At 48.1% G+C, this 22287-nt stretch overlaps 1 protein-coding gene across 4 annotated transcripts in view; it reads right to left on the minus strand.

The window, feature by feature from the left end:
• Kcnj6 (potassium inwardly rectifying channel subfamily J member 6) overlaps positions 1-22287 on the minus strand; it is a 215467-nt gene that overhangs the window by 145145 nt on the left and 48035 nt on the right. For 2 of the 4 annotated variants that reach the window (XM_060370806.1, XM_060370803.1), the window contains exon 2: positions 14116-14164. In XM_060370806.1, the coding sequence (XP_060226789.1) occupies positions 14116-14146 (31 nt within the window). In that variant the 5' untranslated portion in view covers positions 14147-14164. Of the gene's footprint in view, positions 1-13659; positions 14038-14115; positions 14165-15891; positions 15980-22287 lie in introns of those variants that run through there. The other 2 variants (XM_060370804.1, XM_060370805.1) reach the window with 2 other exon arrangements.

A 22287-nucleotide genomic window follows, 5' to 3' on the forward strand; every position in this document is an offset into this window, starting at 1 on the left:
GGCTCTGCCCCGCTGTCACGGCCAGCAGCTCCCCAGGGGTGGCCGTCACTTACTCCCCAACCTTCAGTCTTAGCATAATCCTTGTTACAATTCTAGCATTTTCATCCACCCCCGCTTAGGGTGGAGAACACAATGATTGATCTGGAGTCAAGGGAAGGACGTGCCTGTGGGGTATTTCCTGGAAAGACTACTTCCATCTAATCAGGGTGGGCGGCATCTCCTGGGGGTGGCCCAGAAACCCGGAGGGCTGTGGAGGCCGCCGTGGCTGGAGGCCACTGGCCCGCATCTCTCACAGGCTGAGTGTATCTGCTGTGGCTGCCACTGTCACTGTTGCTGCCCCTGGAACCCAGCTTCTTCGGCCCTCCAGCATGGCCAGTGCCTCTGTTCTGCTTCTCTAGCACCTGATTGGGGTTCCTGAGGCACCCAGGCCCATGGACTAGCCAGTGCCAGGCCTCAGCTTCCACGCTGTGAAGACGGCCCTGAGGGGCTACCCATGTAGTGCCAGGGAGCCGATCTGGTAAGGCTGCTTTTACGACCGTTCATTCTGCACTATGAGCTCTTCCAGAGAAACTTGCAAAACTGCAGCTCAGTGGTCCTACGCCATGAGTTCCACATAGTGGGATTAGCAAAAAGACCTTGTCATTATTCTCTAAGTGACAAACTCTCATGGCGGCTGCCAGCACACTCAGTCTGCATTAGCAGTGACAAAGCATGTAGCGGTGACGTAATGCGCCCCTGAGGATCTTCGCAGGCTCTGTGTGTGCACGGCCACACTTGAGAGGAGGGCCTCGAACATCTGAGGTGTGCTGTGTGGGGATCTGGAGCCAACCCCACCCATGCACAGGGATGGCTCTTTGCCACGTTTCTACATGTTTTAGGATGGTGGATACTCACAGGTGAGTTCTGACAGGCAGCCTGGGGCTTTTGGACTCCGCTCTGTGGGATCAGGTGTATGTGGCTACTCCCCCAGATGCCCAGAGCTCTGTCTAGGGTGCAAGCTCCAGGCATGAGCTGGTGAAGCAGGAATCAAAGCGCTGGTCCGCAGTCAGACTGGAGCCTCCCGCCTCCTCCCTTCTCAGAGGCCCCACTTGGTCAGCGCGTGCTCAGGCTACCTGGGCCCATCATGACTCATCTCATCAGAGCAAGAAAGACTCTCTCATCACTAAGTGATTTACTTCTCAGCGCCGGAACCACACCAGACAAGGCAGTCCATGTGATGCTGCAGCTCAGGAATGGCCGACAAGACCCCGACAAGCCTCATCTCCTCTAAGGTTTTACGTAAGTCATGGCCAAATCTTCATCTTTTCCCTAGCATTACCAGCAAGGGTCATATCTTTAATCTTGACTTCTGCCAAAATACGCCAAACCACCAAGGCATGTGAGCTTTGTTCCCTCCCAAAGCTTCAATTTTAATTGTTTTATTCTTGAGTTCTCCCCAGACTCTGGGTCCTGTGTGGGACACACTTCCCTTAGCATGGCTGTTTGGACATGCCCACTGCTGACCTGCTTCTGCTTTCCCCTCACCTGGAACCAACGGTTGATTTACCCAGAACCCTCTTCTGATGTGAGTGGAAGCCGAACACCTCAGAGGCGCCAACGGCAAGCTCCTTCATTGTGAGGACGGCGTATCTATGATGAAGCTCCTCAACAATCAGAACCCAGAGGAGCACTCACCTTCAGCGGCCATGAGTAAGCAGATAAAGCACATAGTTTTATCACATAGTCAACGTGACAGGCCCCTGACCGTGGGGACTCACAGGGAACACTCCAGGGGCATGGACCCATCCCACATCCACTTCCTCCTGGCTCCCAAATGTCCTACGCTGGCACCCAAGGGAGACTCATACACAGCAGTCACCACTTCCAAAGGTGGTTCTTTTCCAGCGAAACCGCCGCAGCCACCACGCCTCTCGTTTATACCACTGTTACCTGAGCCGACGTGCGTTTACGGGGGGAGTCCACTGAGTGTTGTCATTATTATCATATTAGTATTTTTATAACATTATAGGAAGTGTTAGTGAGCTTGCTTGCTAGAACACAGGAGACAGGGAGCTAACGCGCACCCCTGAACTGACAGCCTCCCGGTGAGCCCGTCTGGACACTGCCCGTTTGAGCGGCAGTTATGGAACAGCCCTGATGGACAAGGAACACGGGATCTCTTGCTATGTGGAGTTTCTGAACGGGAAGCTGGTTCTCACAACATGGAGCTGGTGGTAGGGAGGCACTCCATGCCCCACCTGTGAATGTGGAGTGTGGGGCCAGCCGAGGCTGTACTCAGCTGGATGGTCCCTGCTGTGAGCCTGGATACTCCGGGTTCCTGCAGCCTGGGGTGGTTCTAACCGTTGGAGCTCTGCGGGAGGTCTGATGACACCCTGCAGTTGTGATCTCAACACTGATTTTCGAAGACCGCTCCACAAGGGAGAAGGTTTGTCTTCCAATTAGACGGCTGAGCCTGTGGCTTTGCTGGACTCTGTGGCGAGCAAGGACCATTTTATGGCAACTGAGATCAATTCTATTCTCCTTATGGGGGTAAAGAGCCCCGTGTCAGCCACTGAGGAGAGGTGAGCTGTCTAGAAGTCAGAAACAACTCATTTCGTGTGTGTGCATTTGTGTGTGTAACATGTGGTGTGTATATGTGTGTATATAGTGGGTGTGCATGTGTGTGTGATATGTGATGTGTGTGTTGTCTAAGAAGGTCAGAGTTCAATGCTGAGTCTCTTCCCCTTTGCTTTCATTCTTTGGAGCAGGGTCTTTCTGAACTAGAAGCTGCTGGCTGGCCAGGCAGTCCTTTGGAGCCTCTGTCCCCACCCAGGGGTTCACGCCTGGCATTTTATGTAGGTGCCGAGGCTCTGAGCTCAGGATCCCATATTTGTGTGGCAGGCCCTGAGCACCCCCTTGGCTCCTAGTCGTCAACCCATGTGGCAGCACAAATCTTGTTGACAGAATTGCCCTAGTAAAGGCTCCTGAAAATATAAGCACATTGGTGAAACAGCTCCTAACACTTCCTGTGCCAAGGGGCATCTTACCGCCTTCTGCACATGGAGACACCGTCACAGAAGGGAGACCGGGCCAGTGAAATGGGGCACATAGGGCCAGCACAGAAACAAGATGTTTCCCGGGAGGACAAGTCAAGAACAGCCACACAAGGTGAAGGCACTCCTCAGGAAGCTCTGAGGAGTTCAGGTTATCAGCTGTAAGAGCGCCCGTCCCAGCGACCCTCAACACGTCAGCAAATGTGAACAGAGGGAAAGCGGAGGTTTGCTAGCTGCAGAGGACCTCATCGCTCCGCTCTCTGGCAGTGGATTAATCATCCAGGTTTAAAAATCAGTGAGAACCACCAGGAGTGAACCACTCTCCAGACCTGACGGGCCAAGCAGAAAAGCACAGACCAGCCCATCTAAGCAGTGGAATGTGCGTTCTTCTAGAGAGTGTGCAAAGCACTCTCTATTTAGAGCATAGGTTGGTTGACAAAGCAAATCTTAATAGTTATAGCAATCACATAAGTATTTTTCCCAGCCACAGTAGTCGGAAACTAGGAAGGCGAACAACAGGAGAAACGGAAAGATCACATGGAAACCAATCCCTCCCTGAGCCAGCAATGCATCAGAGAAACGTAAAGATGTTTAAAAATATCTCCACACAAGGTGTTTTCTGTGAAAATGGAAACAGCGCATACCAAAGATCACAGGAGCTAGCCCAGCTGCTTCTGAGGGGAATGGATACAGCCGTAAACATGTACACTGATGGAAAAGAAGGCTCTCCTCCAGCAGACTTCATGCTTCAGGGAACCAGGAGAAGAAAGACAAACCAGGACCAAATAATAAGAAACCAGCCAAAACGAGCTGAAGCAGGGGGGAGTGCAAACAAGATTAAGACTGACGGGACCGAGTGTTAGTTTCTTGGAAAGAAAAACAGAGTGAACTTTAGCTGTCCTGAAAGCAAGAGGGAGGAAGGCTCAGGTGAGACTGGGGAGGACAGAGGCCCACAGTGGCCTCAGCGAAGGACAGAGCTCAAGGGAGTGCTCTGTGGATATCAGGGCACACCGGGTGAATGGGAGGAAACGAGTGGATTTCTGTAAATCTAGAGCCAATGAGACTGAGCATGAAGAGGCAGCAATTCTGAGACAACCAATAAAGTGCAAGGACAAGGAGTCCACGATCAAAAGACCCAACAAAGAAAAGCCCCCCAGGGTGGGGGGGCAGCATGGCCTCCAGATCAGGGAGTCCACGATCAAAAGACCCAACAAAGAAAAGCTCCCCCAGGGGGCAGCGTGGCCTCCAGGGAATTCTACCAAGCATTCAAGGAAAGTCAATGTCTGTCCTTCTTTAACTCTTCCAAAAGTTAAAGCGGAGAGGACACTTTCAAAAGTGTTTTTTTAATTTTTTAATATTAATTACAATTTATTTACTTTGTATCCCAGCTGTAGCCCCCCTCATTCCCTCCCAATCCCACCTTCCCTCCCTCATCTCCTCCCCACCCCTCTCCTAGTCCAGTGCCCCTTCCATCTGACCCTAGCTTATCAGGTCTCACCAAGACTGGCTACAACATCCTCCTCCATGGCCTAGCTAGGTTGTTCCTCCCACGGGGGTTGGGGAGGTCAAAGAGCCAGCCACTGAGTTCATGTCAGAGACAGTCCCTGTTCCCCTTACTAGGGAACCTACTTGGATACTGAGCTGCTGTGGGATACATCTGATCAGGGGCTCTAGGTTATATCCATGCATGCTCCTTGTTTGGAGAACTGGTCTCAAGTTTCTGTATTTTTAAAAATTGTTATTTTTCAAAAAATATTGACTCTATTTTCCTTGATATCAACAAGTATTGATTACTGTTTTTCTTTCCTTAAAAGTATTTTCACTCTTTGAGAATTTCATGCGATGTGTTTTGATCATCTCAGACCCTCTCCTTCACTGCAGAATGGTTGTAAGAGCCAGAAGCAGTGACAGTGCCAGGTAAGTCCTGTTTCCTGGATGGAACAGGGCAGCAGCTGGGCTAACTGAGCCCTGGTCTCTCCTGTCCCTAACGTGGTCCTGGGGTGTATGACACAGAGCAGGTCCATGCTGATGGAAAGGATTTCTGCTGTGTAGCCAATGTAGGTAGAATGTGGGTGAATCTAAAACGAAGGCCCCACCAGCAACAGATGCAACATATTAAAACACAGGCTGTGGTGGACGTTGGTCAGCAGTGACTATTTTAGTATCTCAGTGAACTTCTGGAATTGCAGAGCACAGCCCTCAGGTCAAGAGAGACTTGAGCGGAATAAGCTTTCTTTTAGAGAATTTTGAGGTGAGCTTTTGTGTGGGGGGGTGGGTAGGGGTCGGAGGTCAACCTCAGTCTCTTTCTCCTTTCATTTTTGCATGAGTCTCTCACTGACTTAGAGCTTGCTGATTTAGCTTGAGTCTCATCTGTGTCCACCCCTGAGTGTGCTGGGCTGACGGGCGCCATGCTGTTGCATCTGCGTTGGTACCTGAGCACCATTCTCAAGTCTTAGAAGGCCTTGACAACAGAAACGTGGTACAGGGCGAAGAAGAGTCTGTTTGTTTGTAATGCCCTGGAGGGGACGACTGCTGTCAACTTTATGTTCTCTGTGTGCTGGCTTTTCACACACACACACTAGCCTTCCATGTACCCATTAGCGAATCCACACACATATGTACACGTGAGGTAATAATTTCTTGTGTGCAGTTGTAGACATGAATGCTGGCGTTGGCCTGAATGCACACGCTATCAGCTCTAACCGCGCTGGGCAGTTTTGTGATGCTCACTTGCGGAAACTCGGAGCAAAGGGCCTGAGTGATGTCCTGCGGCCTCCTGGTACCACAGACGCCTCCACGACTCCTAGGACGCTCTCGCTACCGCCCAGCGTGGGAGACCTTCGCTATCAGAAACGCTTTGTCCAGAAACTTTCCCCGACTGAAGTTCCAGGCTGCTGGGCAGTTCCGAGTCTGGGATTAGGCACCGAGACCCCACCCGCTCACGCTTGAGCCCGAGGTTTAGTATCTTCTGAGAAGAGCAAGATAGAGGCAGAGCATGGAGGCGCACCCGAAGCGCCAGCGGCATCCCATCTGCGCTGCCCTTAGGGTGACGCTCTTAGAAGGTGGGGCTCAGCGTCAGGTGTCCTTCGTTCCCCCCGAGCTTCACCCAGCTCAGAGGATGGTTCTCTCCCCGGTGAACTCAGGAAGCCCTGGACGGGCTCGGAACAAGCATGTGCCACATGGATGGCCAGCCAGGTTGGGGAACGGTGATGAGGGGTGTGTGCGAGGGAACAACTGTAGAAGATTGTTGATAACAGCTCCCTGAAGGGCTGGGAGCGCCGGGACGGGCGGGGCTGGGTGCAGAACCGGCTCCAGCTGTCTTGGGTTGCTGTGCTCTGAGTGTCTGGGCCTTAAAATGCAGCGTACTCGTACTCTGCTGCTCGCCCGGGCCCTCTGCTCCATCTCCAGAGCACCACGGGAGGCTCGGCTCCCTTGTGCGCGCCTTGCTTGTGGGTGTGTTTCTGGCGGGATGCCTCGGTACTCTGAGGACCCCAACTTTGGGTATGCTGATCCCACAGACTGTTTCCAGGTCCCCTTCCCACTCCTGTAGGTACCAAGGAACACTTGGCACCTCAGGCTCTAGCCTCATAGTCGAGTGGAACCTGCGCCACCTCACAAAGACTTTCTCGTTCTCCCTCTCTGTCTTGAAACCTGTTGTTCAGGGAGGTTGATGCGAGGAGGAGGATGGAGCTGTGGGAGGGAGGAGGGGAAGCTTCCTCAGCTTGGCAGGCGGTGGGAGGGCTGATCGGCTGTCAGAGCCAGGTGGCAGCTTGTGGGAGGAGGGAGGGGCTGGACAGTGGGATGGGGTTGACAGTGGTGGAGTGAGGGGAAAGTGAGCTTCTGGAGAGGTGGGGTGAGTCTATCCCTTAGGGCTGTGGCAAAGGCAAGCAGGGATGGATTTCTAGGTTGTCTTGTGAGTGGCCGGGATGCTCAGGGCTTCCTGAGTGGTGGTCCAGCAGGTGGCAGGGCAGCTTGGCTCAGGTGCTGCCTCCTGATTGCTGGGCTGGGCTGGCTCCTGGTGCCCCACAGCTACTCTGCTTATGGCCACCCACTGGAAAAGAAGTGAAGGATGAGCGAGGACCAAGGTCCCTGCTGTCCTGAGTGAGGGGCAGACACCGCGTGAGGTGCCCTGTGGAGGTTTCACCTTGACGTTGGAGCCTCTGAAACAAGGCCTGGTGGGAGCAGAGGAGGGTAGGGGGAGGCACGGAGGTTACCACTCCGGGTTGGACATGAGCAGCGGCTTGGGAAGATGGATGTGAGAGGACAGTGACTGCTCAGAAGCAAGGGCATAGGCAGGTCCTAAGAGCTGCTGTTTGTGGAAGAAGGCTGCTCCTGTGAGCTTCGGGGATAACGGCAGCTCTGCTCTGGAGCCCGCCTCTTCTGCCACCTCCTCACCTGCCCCCAGGGGCTGTGCTGCTTCCGTTTCCACCCTCAACATTGCCGCTCAAGAGGTCTGAGTCTCAGGTGGATGAGTTGAGTTGAGGCAGACATGCTCACGGCCCAGCATTCTCCAAGTCAGGTGACTGAGCAGAAGGCTCCCAGCAACGGTTCTCACTGGCCACTTCTGAATTAATCATGGGATGAGGAGAGCATGGGAGGAAGACATGTGACTAGAAATGGGGCCTGTGGGCTTGGGAAGGCGTGGGAGCCAGGAGCCAACTCTGCCGTTAGCATGAAAGGGAAGGAAGGCAAGCTGCCCTCCCCTGCCTCTCCCTCTTCTGCCTTTCCTGTCCTTCCCTGCCTTCCTCTGCCCTCCCCTACCCTTTTCACCCTCCTCTGTCCTCCCCCACCCTCCTCTGCCCTTCTTGCTTCAGTGCGGCCCTGACTTTTAACCAGGAGTGACCATGTCCCCTCCCTCTCTGAGCCCCTCTCCCCATCCAGTACAAGTTTATTGATGTCTGGACAGTTCCTACTTTCCCATCTATGAGAAAAGTTCTACCGGCACCTAGAGGGTTAAAAGTCAAGGGCTGCTTAACATGCCATGGGTAGGACTGAACTGGCCCCCAAAAGGCGATGGTGCCCAAGTCAAGAAATCCCAAGACTATTTTTATTTTTGTTCATTTCTTAAGTTACCAGAAGGATACTACGGGAAGAGAAACATCAGGGTGCTGTTTTCACCTGTCCACTGCGGTGCCCAAGATCCAGGAGGAAGGGGCGGAGACTCCAGGAAGCAGGCCTGCTTGACTTCCGCTAAGACCAGCAGCAGCCTCTCCGGAACAAGGAGACCAAGATGTGCTTCTTGGTTTTGTTGTTTTGTGTAGCTTGTGTGTTCCTGGCAGTGGCAATTCCTGTGCATGTGTAGTGTGGCTGCCTATGTGTGTGCATGTGTGTGTGTACATGTGTGTGTGTGTGCATGTGTGTGTGTGTACCAGTGTGCATGTGCGCATGTGTTTGTGCATGTGTGTGCCTGTCTAAGCGCCACAGAATGGACCTGGTACAGCATACCTGTGTGTCTGTTGAACCTTGAAGTGTTTCTGTTATGGTACCAACACATAGCATCTTGCTTGTACACTAGCACCTGCCCAGGGCACAAGGGGACACTCTTCCTTCACAGTTTGCTGGCCGTCCGACAAAAGCAACTCTAGAGCAGTGAAGCCCATGCGTGCCATTGTGCAGGGCTCAGGTTGAACGCATTAAAACCCAGTCTCACTGCAGCAGCCGCCCACAGCATCCGCCCTGCTTCGGCCCCACCCTAAGTGCACAGGGCACATCTCCAAGTGCTTCCCCTGCCTCAGCGGCCCCAGCCGCCCCAGCCGCCACCGCCCTGCTCACATTTGACGCACCCTCACGCATCACGCAGACTCTCAGTTATCTGTTCTCCAGGCTTCCAGCTGCCTTTCTCCACTCCCGACCAACCTGCTGATCTACCCACAATGCCTGAAAGAACCATTCCAAAGTGTTAACCCTCTTCACAGCCTTACGTCCCAGCCCTCCGTCACATGCAGGAAGATTCTGGCCTTTCACAGCCTCCTCACAGCCCGACCCTCTGCTGTCCGAGCTCCGTCCGCCCCCTCTGAGCTGCCTCCCATCTGGACCCTCAGGCTGTACCGTCTGCTCTAGGCTGGACTCCGCGCTCGCATCCCACAGTTGCTGAAGCTCGCTCGCCCTTCCGTGGACCTTCAGACCTAGGAGTGTGCCGGGGTCTGAAGGAAGGGCCTTGGCGGCCTGTGACTGCCACCATCAACCTGTTGGGTTACGCTGCAACATGTGTTCCCAGAACTGTGGGTGCCAGCTCCCCAAAGGTGGCACACCACACAGGAAGGAAGCCGCTCCCTTTCCGAGGCCTCACGCAATGCTGGAGCCACGCCAGCTGCTCCTCGAGGGCTATGTGATTAAAAACCACTTCGCTTTAATGGAGCTAATTTAAGTGTGGTGATTGTAGCTGCTCCCTCCCCTCGTTTCCTGTGACAGGAGCAGCTTTCGAAGCTGCGCTGCTTTCCTTTGAGCTGCCTCTTTCACCAGGGCAGGGAGGCCCACTACCGTAAGCGGTAAGCCGAGCCCTGTCGGCAGCAGGTCCTTGGCTCCCAGAGTCTCTTCCTGGCGGCATCAGGACACTTTCTGAAGCCACTGAGTGCAAGCCCGCAGGCTGCTGCTCTGTCTTTTCTTTCCAAAGGGTGCTGAGTGGCTCTTCCCGTTCCCAGGAGCTGCGCTGGGATTGTGTGTCCAGGTGGGGTGGACATATGGGCAGAATGACCCCTAGACATGACCCCGAGGACCACAAGGGACACTGGCTGGGAAAGGAGAGGCTTGAGACATCTGTGCCCAGGCGAGGCTGGCAAGATGGAGGCAGAAGGCCACAGGTCAACTCCGGGACTGTCAGGGTATCGGGAGACCTCTATCTACCCAGGCAGTGATACCCTGTAAACCTGTTGCTGTTTCAGGGAAGGGGGCAGGAGCATGGCCCAGGACACCGCAGGGGGCTGCCTGAGGATCTCATGCAGCTGGGGAAGGTACCAAGCCAAGTCTGCAACCTGTTTCATCCTTGCAACCCCATACAAGGTCAGATCCTGATTGGCATCCACACCAGGGTGGGCCCAGTGATGAGGCTTCCTGACACATTCCCCTGAGGCCTGGGGGGGGGGGGTCAGGAGAAAGAGGAGCAGGGAGTGACCGCAAAGCTATTTACCGAGGACGTGTGCTCAAGAACAGCCCACACAGGAACTGATGGTGACTCCAGACAGCCTTGGATGTCCACAGCTCCAAGCCTCCAGCTGGTGGTCACGGCTTTGGTTTGAGAGCTCATGTCAGGACCCAGCCACTCACCTCTGATGTTGGCACCGTTTGAGTCCTTGTGTGTCTATAGACAGCATTTAGCGCCTCTGGGCTCTGCTGTTTTGGTCATTCAGTGGACAGACATAAACTCCTGGCTACCCTAAGAGCAAATTCAGAGACTCCTTCCACTGTGAGATTTCTGAATGTTCTTTTTAAATTAAAAACCTATCTTATTATTTTGTGTGCATAAGTGTTTTGTCTGCATATATGCCTGTGCAGCCATGTGTATGCTGGGTACCTGTGGAGTCCGGAGAAGAAGCTGGGTCCTATAGGCAGCAGCGTGGGTGCTGGGAATCGAACCTGGGTCCTCTAGAAGAACGTTAGTGATCCTATGCTGAATCACCTCCCTAGCCTCTGTCTGCGCTTTTAAAATAGGGCTTCTGATAGAGCAAGTGGGAAAATACCCACCTCATAGACGCAGCGAGTCCAGTTTTAAAGGCTGTATGGGAAGTAGGCCCATGCTCTGCGCTAAAGTTTAGGCCCTCTGGCCCCCTTGCCCCCTCACAGCTCTCACCCTCCCCTCTCTGACCAATGATCTTTGCTATTTACTCTCCCTTATGAATTCTATAACATGTATTTTTTTGTTTTTGCTTTCCCTATTTCACATCATCATTCTTTCATCCTGTTTTTATTTTCTTTACTCTGCCCCTCCTTACCTCAAAATGAGATATAAAAAACTTTAAAGTATCCTATGTATTCAATAGAGTTGCTTTTCATCGGACGCCTAGTGAGCTACCGACATTCTTGCTTCTCATGGCTGTTTCTGAGGTGGCTGTGGGTGGCGTGGGCTAGGGAGGTGGAGGGAGGGCTCGCATCGCTCTGTGTCGTCAGCATTTAGATATGCAGTGGTGTGAGGAGCCTCACCGTTGCTCTCAGCCAGCATGGCGAGGATCTGGTAACCAGATGGCTGTTTCTTGGCAGTTTGTCAAGTGAAGTGTTTACCCATTTCAGAGCACCGTGTCCTGGCTGTTGTGATTCCGTTCATGTCCCCTTTCTCCAGTGGCCACAGATGTGATGTTCCCATCCGTTTTATGGAGTAGTGGCTGTTTATTCCCCCCTCCGTTTACTGACCTGAACCTCCTTACATAACGGTGCTCCTATTTCCTTATTAGTTCTTATGCAGAGTAAGTATCAGCCGTATATTTAATCATTCGTGGATTTCATTTTAATATCATGTTTATTTGTTAACTCACGATTCTATTTTATGGAATCTAGAAGAGTCACAGTTTGTCTGCTATACATCATAAAGTTGAGCTTCTTTCTAAGAAATCAGTAAACTGCTACATTTGGGCATGATTATAAACTCTTTTCTTAAAACCTTAAATTTTCTTGTACATTGGCCATATCTCTGAGTTTCCCCATAAGGACAAAGCAATTTAGAACAGCTGTCCCCTCTTCTCTTCTCAAGAGTGCAGAATGCAATTTTGATAGTGCTTTTCTGAAGCAGAGGATCCAAAGTCATCAGAAAAATGGGAAAGAAATTTGAAATTTGGCACTAGCCCCATGATAGCCAAGAGAGGGTCCCACATCCAACCAACAGAAAAATTAAAACACTTCATAATAAATAGTGACCAGGACAGTACTTTACGACGAGGATTAAAACAGTATTAATGGCAGCAGAGAGTAAGTTTCTAACAGAGGCTTTGTGGAGAAGTTTTAGCCCACAGCCTGTGTTTAAGCCTCTCTGGCTTAATTTACTCACACAGTGGAGGCTGAATTCACATTTGTGGACAGTAGTGCCAGGTTTTAGGCTGTTACTATTTTTAGTACTCAGAGGTGCTGTGGATCAGGGCATTAGAGGCTTATGTCTGTAACCCAAGCACTCAAGAGGCTGAGGTAAAATGGCCATAAGTTACAGGCCAGTCTGGGCTATAGAATGAGAAAGAGAAGTAGAATAACAAAATGGAAAAAGGAAAACAGGAGAAAGGAGGTGGAAGACTAGGAGGTTGAGGAGGATGAGGAGGAGGAGAAAAAGGAGGAGAGGAAGAAGAAGAAGAAGGAGGAGGAGGAGGAGGAGGAGGAGGAGGAGGAGGAGGAGGAGGAGGAGAAGGAGAAGGAGGAGAAGGAGAAGGAGAAGGAGAAGGACCATTTACATTACATGGTCGTTAAGATGCAGAGATTAGGACAGTCTTTGCCTGTGATAGTGAAGGAGTGGCCACTGTCTGCAGTCCCTCTCCATGTTTGAACACAGTGTGAAAGTTGCGTGACTCAGTTTCATGCCAGATCTTACAAGAGGACATGCTGTTTTGTCTGAGAGGCTTTTCATTATAAAGACCCAGTTTGTGGTGCCTCAGACCACACGGGAAATGTTTTGAGCCTGTGCAAGTCCGCAGGTGGAGCAGGATGGAGAGGGAGCAGGGCAAAGAGTGGTGCAGAGACAGAGTGAAGAGCTCAAGGAGGCCTCTGCTTCATCTGCTCCTTCTGCTTGTGTAATTGCTGGTCACACACTGACATCAGCCTAGGATAGGTCTGATTGGAACTTGCAGTTTGCCATCAGGAGTTAAAGGAAAGCAGTAATAAAGTCATTTGGCAGCCTCTCATCTAGGGATGGAGCTGTTAAGACCTTTGACTCTGCTGTAGGGGGTAAATGAAGTCTTGAGTGAATGTGTATTGTTGACATGGGTACCACTGTGTCAAGGACCAATGCCTCAGCCCTGTAGACATGCCAAAGCTTTTCCTGAGTGAGATTTGGAGGGTTAGCAAAACCTTTATCTGGTTTGAGTGTGAGTGCTGACAGTGTGCAGAAAATGTCCGCCATAGCTTTCTCCCACAATGTTCACACCCTAAAACCTGCCCCCTACAGAGATGAGCTAAATTTACCTCCTCACTCAGCTGTGTGCATGAGCCCTGCGTTCCTCTTTAACCACACAGAGTGCGCGCACTGAGCTTCCGAGGGTACTGCGGCTCCTCCGCTGGCACAGACCACAGCCCCCATGTCTGCCCTTAGTGCCCCAGTGAGGTCTCAGGACCCAAAGCATGCGAGCCCGAGGCACTTCACTGCAGGGGAAGAGTCAACCTTAGCTGTCACAGATCAAAGGAATAAAAGGAAGTTGCCCAGAGCCCTGATGATAACATAGACTAGTGTGCAGGCCTTCGGGAACCTCCACCTGGAAGCCGTTATGGGGAATCATGGATGTTTTCAAAACAAACGACAGTCGGCTTATCCCGTCTCTCCATGGTTCTAATATTTAAATGTCAACAGAGGAACCTGCACTTGTCATCTGCAGGGTGATTTGTTATAATTATTTTTCCTTCCTTCTTAAAGATGCTCTGTGAATTCTATTCATTCAGCTTACAGGTTTAGGGCACCATGACACCTGTCTCCTCAGAATGAAAATCTCAGCAAGTGACTTACCCTTCATGCAATCTGTTCTTGTTTGTTGGGAAGCTCTGAGTGGTACCTGAAGGTTTTACGATGACTCAGCATCCCTTTCTTTTCACTCCGCCCAGCCCATGGGATAAGCACATGGAAAACATCGTCCAACTTAGCTACATGACTGACGAATCAGGCCAAAAGCATTGTGGATTCCCAACACCAAAAGGAGCAACACAAAACAAATCCATTTCCATTCTTTAGCTCCATTCTTGGGCAGCAGTTTCAGTCTGGAAACCTGAACCCAGCCCAGGTGAGTTTTGAGCATTTCGTGAAGCAATACTGACACATGCCATGGACTCAATCAGACAGACCTTTGCTCTCCGGGAATTAGAGACAATCACACAGGCAGAGCATTACAACAGGATTTGGTCTTTGCATGAGTTTGCATTTCTTCATTCAAAACCAAAAGTAAATAATAAATTTCAAATTACTCACTCATGGATTCAGTTAACTTGGCCATTGTCATGTCTTCTTTGTGCTTTTCCTGGGGAGAGAAGAAAAGATAATTATAAATAAAATGTGTCTAGGATATGAATACATATAGCACTCCAGCTGCAGCTGGCTCTCTTTCTTTTTCCTGGGTCATTATATTACAGTGAGCCACCAGAGAGTCACTGGAAAAAGGAATTTTTAGGGCATCGAAAGCCTTCCCGTGGCTCTTGCCAGGGAGCACCTGCCACGCTGATCTTGGATATATATAGTTGGCGAAGCACGACTACTCCTCAGAACCTCTTTGACACTGGAGTTTTCACATTCACATTCAAATTTTTGCTTTTTTTTTTTTTGGTATTTTTAGAGCTGATATTTTTGTAGTCATTTAGTTTCCAAAAAACTCGATAGATTTTATACATCTTCCTTTGTCTTACTCTTTGGGTTCCTTTGCAGTTTTCTGAGCTTCATGGGTTTGTTTGATGGTTCTCTAACCTCTGTTTTGAGTTGAAAACATTTTGTTTCAACCAGATGCAGGTTTTAACCACCAAGGCCCAGAGTGGAGCCGCCCAGCGACGGCCTCTGTCCTGACTAAGAAGACTCACAGGCCACCGCTGAGAGGCCCCCTGTTCCATCAGACAATGTTGCTCTCCCCCGTTCCTCAGTCCCGAGTGTGACAGCGTGTAAAGCCTCAGTGATGTTGAGTCCACCCTTCATAGAGCTGTTTCTGTGGTCGTGAGGCCAAGAGAACACAGAGGGTTGCCTGGATTATTGCTCCTGCGACTCCACGCCTGGACAGTCACAGGAGCATGAGCGAGCTTTCTATCCCACCAATGAGTGTGTGTGTGTGTGTGTGTGTGTGTGTGTGTGTGTGGGCATGTGTGTGTGTGTGTATGTGTGTGTGTGTGTGTGTGGGCATGTGTGTGTGTGGGCATGTGTGTGTGTGGGCATGTGTGTGTGTGTGTGTGTGTGTGTGTGGGCATGTGTGTGTGTGTGTGTGTGTGTGTGTGTGGTGTGAGCATGTGTGTGTATGTGTGTATGAGTGTGTGTGTGTGTGTGTGTGGGCATGTGTGTGTGTGGTGTGAGCATGTGTGTGTGTGTGTGTGTATGTGTGGGCATGTGTGTGTGTATGAGTGTGTGTGTGTGTGAGTGTGTGTGTGTGTGTGTGGTGTGAGCATGTGTGTGTATGAGCATGTGTGTGTATGTGTGTATGAGCGTGTGTGTGTGTGTGTGTGTGTGTGTGTGTGTATGTGTGGGCATGTGTGTGTATGTGTGTATGAGCGTGTGTGTGTGTGTGTGTGTGTGTGTGTGGTGTGGGCATGTGTGTATGAGCGTGTGTGTGTATGTGTGTATGAGTGTGTGTGTGTGTGAGTGTGTGAGTGTGTGTGGTGTGAGCATGTGTGTGTATGAGCGTGTGTGTATGTGTGTGTGAGTGTGTGTGTGTGTGAGTGTGTGTGTGTGTGTGCCGAGCACACCCTAGTGTGCATGTGAAGTTAGAAGGCAACCTCATGTGTCAGTGTTCACCTTCTTGTGAGACAAAGCCCCGTTGTGTTCAGCCTGCACACCCGAGGTTCACTGGTCTGTGAGCCTCCGTGTCCCGTCTCTCCCATGGACTGCCAGGGTCACCGTGTTTGGCTTTACATGGGATTCAAACTTGGGTCCTCAGGTTTGCGTAGCAAGGGCTTTGCCTGTCGGCGCCTCTCTCATCCTCCAGCTGCATTTCTCTATCCACGACTATTTAGAAACATGGAAACACACCCTTACAGATACCAGCATGCGCACCTGATACTCTAAGCTGCCGACTCTGAAGCCTCATTCCCCATGTCAGGAGAAGCCTGCACCTTCATCTCCTGATTTTGTGTCTTTCGTCCTGGGGAAGGCAGAAAAGTCTCCAGTGAATTTACCCGCAAGAATGTATTTTTCAATCCAAGATAGCAGTGCCAGGAGGACACTGTGTCTGATGAGCAGGACAGCAGTGACTGCACAGTGACCAATGGACTGAACTCTGGGCCCTAAAACACCAGCAATTGTGTTTCCCAAGTGAGAGGAAACCCCACAGTGAAGGAAGCAATCGGGACTGACCTTAGGTTACCCAGACAATCCCTGGAAAAGGTCCTGGGCTCTGGCAGGTGCTCAGCGCCAGCCCAGAGACCTGCCTGCGCACCCGGAGGAAACCCCATGGTGAGGAAAACATCAGGGCTGACCTCAGGGCACTCAGGGCACCCCTCCCCCCAAAGAGTTCCCAGGTTCCTGCAGGTGCCCAGTCTCCAGCACGGAGCCACTCGCCTGTGCCTAATGAAACTGTGGACCCCCAAACACCACAGACTGGGTCTCCCTGTTAGGAGGAAACCCCACAGTGGTGGAAGCATCAGGTACCTCAGGACACCCAGCTCCTGAAGAGTTTCTGGGCCCCCACAGGCTCTAGCCTCCCACTGCACACATGCATGCTGCGCCCACCCGCCACTGATTACCACTTAGGCACTGGGGCACAGAGCTCCAACCTCAGACCTACAGAAGACTCACAGCCACTGGATCAGCCCCCAGATACTGCTCTAAGGTGCGACCGGTTATCCCTAGCTAAACTGACCAAACCGCAGGGCTCCCTGGTTCTTCAGGAGGGCTGTGCCCAGCAGCCACAGCATAGGAGCAGCAGCAGCAGCTCACTACATTCAGAGCAAGAAACCCAGCAGTAGGGCAGCTGTCTCTAGAACTCTTCCTGGTGAGAGGAGAATCTCCCTGACTACCAAAGACCACAGCTACCACCCAGGTCTCCATGCCTGAGGGGAGCTGTGGCAATTCCTGAGAACACCGTCATTCGGTTGACCGTACCCAAATAGCTGAGGAGGCTTCATTTAGGAACAACCATCTTTCTGTTGAGGGGATTCTCTCCAGCCCAGGATTCCAGCCGGCACCAGAAACTAACAGCCAACACCTGAGACAGCCAGACGGGTAGAGGCTAGCAAAAAAGCACAACCAACAAAAGGCAAAACAATACCACATCTCCAGAACCTAGTTATCCAGGGGCAGCTAGCCCTGGACACCCTAATGTAAGTGAAATTTAAGAAGATGACCTTACATCTATGCTTATGAAGAGGATAACGGAAGAAACAAATAAAATGCATACAGAAATAAAGTTAAACAGATTATGACCATCTGTAAAAAAAAAAAAAAAAAGAATAGAAAGAGAATAAGTTAAACAGAGCATGGCCATCCATAAAGAAATACAGGAAGATGCAGGCAAACAGTTTGTGGCCTTCAGAGAGGAAATGATTAAGTCACTGAAAGAAATAAAAGAAACAGAGGAATATTCAAACAAACAGGTGAAGGAAGTAAAGGAAAATACAGTCAGACAGGTGAAGGAAATCAATAAAACAGTTCAATATCTGAAGACAGAACTGGAAAAATTAAAGAAAACACAAATGGAGGAAATCATGGAGGGGAAGAACTTAGGGAAGGAAACAGGAACTACAGAGGTAAGCATAACCTACAGACTACAAGAGATGGAAGAAAGAATCTCAGGTGTGGAAGTTACAATGGAAGAAATCAATGTGTCTGTCAAAGAAAATAATAAATCTAAAAAATTCCTGACACAAACCATCCAAGAAATCCAAGACAACATGAAAAGACAAAACCTAAGAATAATAGGAATAGAGGAAAAAAAAGATTCTAGTCTCCAAGTCCCAGAAAATATCTTCAACAAACACATAGAAGAAAATTTCCCCAATTTAAAGGAAAGGCCTATAAGAGGCCTACAGAAAACCTAATAAATTAGACCAGAAAAGAAAATCTTCTCAACACATAATAATCAAAACTTTAAGTATACAGAACAAAGAAAAATACTAAAAGCTGCAAGGAAAAAAGGCCAAGTAACATATAATTGCAAACCCATTAGAATCACACCTGACTTTTCAACAGAGACTATGAAAGCCAGAAGGGCCTGGACAGATATCATGCAGAGCCTAAGAGAACACAGATGTCAGCCCAGGCCACTGTACCCAGCAAAACTATCAGTCATCATAGGTGGAGAAAACAAGATATTCAACAACAAAAACAAATTTAAAAAATAACTACCCACAAATCCAGCATTACAAAACATACTCGAAGGAAAAATACAACCCAAGAAAACGAAATACTTTCAGGAAAACACAGGAAATAAACAACCTTACTACAGAAAAACTAAAAGTAGCCAAGCACACAAACACACTACTACAACCAACATCAAAATCAAAGGATCTAACAGCCACTGGTCATTAATCTCCCTCAACATCGATGGACTCAACTCTAGTAAAAAGACACAGATTAACAGAATGGATGTGTAAACAAGACTCAACAATCTGTTGAATACAAGAAACACACCTAAGTCATAAAGATAGACATTACCTGAGGGTAAAGGGCTGGAAGATGGTTTTCCAAGCAAATGGTCCCAAGAAGCAAGCAGGAGTAGCCATTCTAATATCTAATAAGATAGACTTTCAACCAAAATTAATCAAAAGAGTTGGGGAAGAACACGTCATACTCATCAAGGGAAAATTCCACCAAGAAGACATCACAATTCTGAACATCTATGCCCCAAATACAGGGCACCCACATTTGTAAAAGAAACATTAATAAACTTAAATGACACATAGATCCCCACACATTAATAGTGGGAAACTTCATCACCCCACTCTCAACAAAGGATAGGTCAACAAAACAGAAATCAAACAAAGAAGCAATGATTCTAACAGAGATCATGAATCAAATGGACCTAACAAACATCTACAGAACCTTTCACCCAAACACAAAAGAATTTACCTTCCTTGCAGCACCTCATGGAACCTTCTCCAAAATAGAGCATATAGTTGGTTACAAAGCAAAACTCAACAGATACAAGAAGATTGAAATAATCCCTTGTATCCTATCTGACCACCATGGACTTAAGCTGGACCTCAACAACAACAGAAAGAGCAAAAAGTCTACACACACATGGAAATTGAACAACTCACTACTCAATGACAGCTGGGTCGGGAAGAAATAAAGAAAGAAATTAAAGTCTTCCTAGAATTCAATGAAAATGAAGGCACAACATACCCAAACTTTTGGGGCACAATGAAAGCAGTCCTAAGAGGAAAGTTCATAGCACTAAGTGCCTTCAAGAAGAAATTTGAAACAGCTCATTCAAGCAACTTAATGGCTCATCTGAAAGCCCTAGAAAAAAAAAAAAAGAAGCAGACACACCCAAGAGGCGTAGACGGCTGGAAATAATCAAACTCAGGGCTGAAATCAATAAGTTAGAAACAAATACAACAATTCAAAGAATCAATGAAACCAAGAGCTGGTTCTTTGAGAAAGTCAACAAGATAGACAAACCTTTAGCCAAATTAACTAAAAGGTACTATCCAAACCAACAAAATCAGAAATGAAAGGGGGACATAACAGCAGACACTAAGGAAATCCAAACAATCATTTGGTCGTACTTCAAAAAACTATATGCCACTAAGTTTGAAAATCTAAATGAAACGGACAATTTTCTTGATTGATTCCACTTACCAAACCTGAATCAAGACCAGGCAAATAAATTAAATAGTCCTATATTCCATAAGGAAATAGAAGCTGTCATCAAAAGTCTCCCGTTAAAAAAAAAAAAAAGCCCAGGGCCAGATGGTTTCAGCACAGAATTCTACCATACCTTTAAAGGAGAGCTAATACCAATACTCTTCAAACTATTCCACAAAATAGAAACAGAAGGAACATTACCAAACTCATTCTATGAAGCCACAGTCACCTTGATACTTAAACCTCACAAAGACCCAACAAAGAAAGAGAATTTCAGGCCAATCTCCCTTATGAACATTGATGCAAAAATACTCAGCGAAATACTCGCAAACTGAACCCAAGAATACATCAAAGATATCATCCACTATGACCAAGTAAGCTTCATCCCAGTTATGCAGAAGTGGTTCAATATATGGAAATCCATCAATGTAATCCACCATATAAACAAACTAAAAGAAAAAAAAAACACATGATAATCTCCTTAGATGCTGAAAAAGCATTTGATAAAGTCCAACATTCGTTTATGTTTAAAGTCCTGGAGAGATCAGCAATACAAGGGACATACCTAAACATAGTAAAGGCAATATACAGCAACCCTATAGCCAACATTAAACTAAATGGAGAGAAACTTAAATCAATACCACTGATATCAGGGACAAAGCAAGGTTGCCCACTCTCTTCATATCTCTTTAACATAGTTCTTGAAATCCTTGCTAGAGCAATAAGACAATAAAGGAGACCAAGGGGCTACAAATCAGAAAGGAAGAAGTCAAAGTATCTCTATTTGCAGATGATATGATAGTATACATGAGTGACCCCAAAAATCCTACCAAGGAACTTCTACAGTTGATAAACACCTTCAGCAAACTGGGCTGGATTAAAAATTAACTAAAAAAAAAATCAGTAGCCCTCCTGTATACAAATTACAATAGGGCTGAGAAAGAAATTAGAGAAACAGCACCTTTCACAATAGCCACAAAGGACATAAAGTACATTGGTGTGACTCTAACCAAGCAAGTCAAAGACTTGTATGAAAAAAAACCTTCCAGTCTCTGGAGAAAGAAATAGAAGATGATACCAGAAGATGGAAAAATCTCCCATGATCATGGCTTGGCAGGATTGACACAGTAAAAATGGCAATTTTACCAAAAGCAATCTACAGATTCAATGCAATTCCCATCAAATTACCAACACAATTCTTTACAGACCTTGAAAGAAAAATTCTCAAATTCCTATGGAATAACAAGAAACCTAGAATCATTAAAGCAATCCTATACAATAAAAGATCTTCTGGAGGTATCTCCATCCCTGATCTTAAGTTGTATTATAGAGCAACAGTCTTAAAAACTGCATGGTAGTGGTATAGAAACAGAATGGTGAATTAATGGAATGGAATAGAAGTCCCAGAAATAAACCCACATACTTATGGACACCTGATTTTTGACAAAGAAGCCAAAACCATACAATGAAAAAAGATAGCATCTTCAACAAATGGTGCTGATCTAACTGGATGTCTACATGTAGAAAAATGCAAATAGATCCATACTTATCACCCAGCACAAAACTAAAGTCCAAGTGGATCAAAGATCTCAATGTAAAACCAGACACACTAAACCTGTTAGAAGAAGAATGGGGAAGAGCCTTGAACTCATGGCACAGGAGACAACTTCCTGAACAGAACACCAACAGCACAGGCTCTAAGATCAACAATCAATAAATGGGACCTCATGAAACTGAAAAGCTTCTGTAAAGTAAAGGACACTCGTCAGAACAAAACAACAGCCTACAGACTGGGAAAGAATCTTCACCAACCCTATACCTGACAGAGGGCTAGTATCCAGAATATATAAAGAACTCAAGAGGTTAAACAGCAACAAATCAAGTAATCCAATTAAAAATGGGACACAGAGCTAAACAGAGAATTCTCAATAGAAGAATATTGAATGGCAGAGAAACACTTAAAGAAATGCTCAACATCCTTAGCTATCAGGGAAATGCAAGTTAAAACGACCCTGAGATTTCACCTTACACCCATCAGAGTGGCTAAGATGAAAAACCCAAATGACAACACATGCTGGAGAGGTTGTGGAGAAAGGGGAACCCTCCTCTACTGTTGGTGGGAATGCAAACTTGTACAACCACTTTGGAAATCAATCTGGTGCTCTCTCAAACAATTAGGAATAGCGCTTCCTCAAGATCCAGCTATACTACTCCTAGGCATATATCCAAAAGGTGCTCAAGCATACAACAAGGACATTTACTCAACCATGTTCATAGCAGCTTTATTTGTAATAGCCAGAATCTGGAAACAGCCCATATGTCCCTCAGTTGAGGAATGGATACAGAAACTGTGGTACATTTACACAATGGAATACTACTCAGCAATTAAAAACAAGAAAATCATGAAATTTGTAGGCAAATGGTGGGAACTAAAAAAGATCATCCTGAGTGAGGTATCACTGAAGCAGAAAGACACACATGGTATATACTCACTTATAAGCCAATATTAGACTTATAATATAGGATAAACATACTAAAATCTGTTCACCTAGAGAAGCTAAGCAAGAAGGAGGACCCTGGGTAAGATGATCAATCCTCATTCAGAAAGGCAAAGGGGATAGACATTGGAAGAGGGAGAAAACA

Source organism: Meriones unguiculatus, chromosome 17 (assembly GCF_030254825.1).
Source record: "Meriones unguiculatus strain TT.TT164.6M chromosome 17, Bangor_MerUng_6.1, whole genome shotgun sequence".
Lineage (NCBI taxonomy): Eukaryota > Metazoa > Chordata > Mammalia > Rodentia > Muridae > Meriones > Meriones unguiculatus.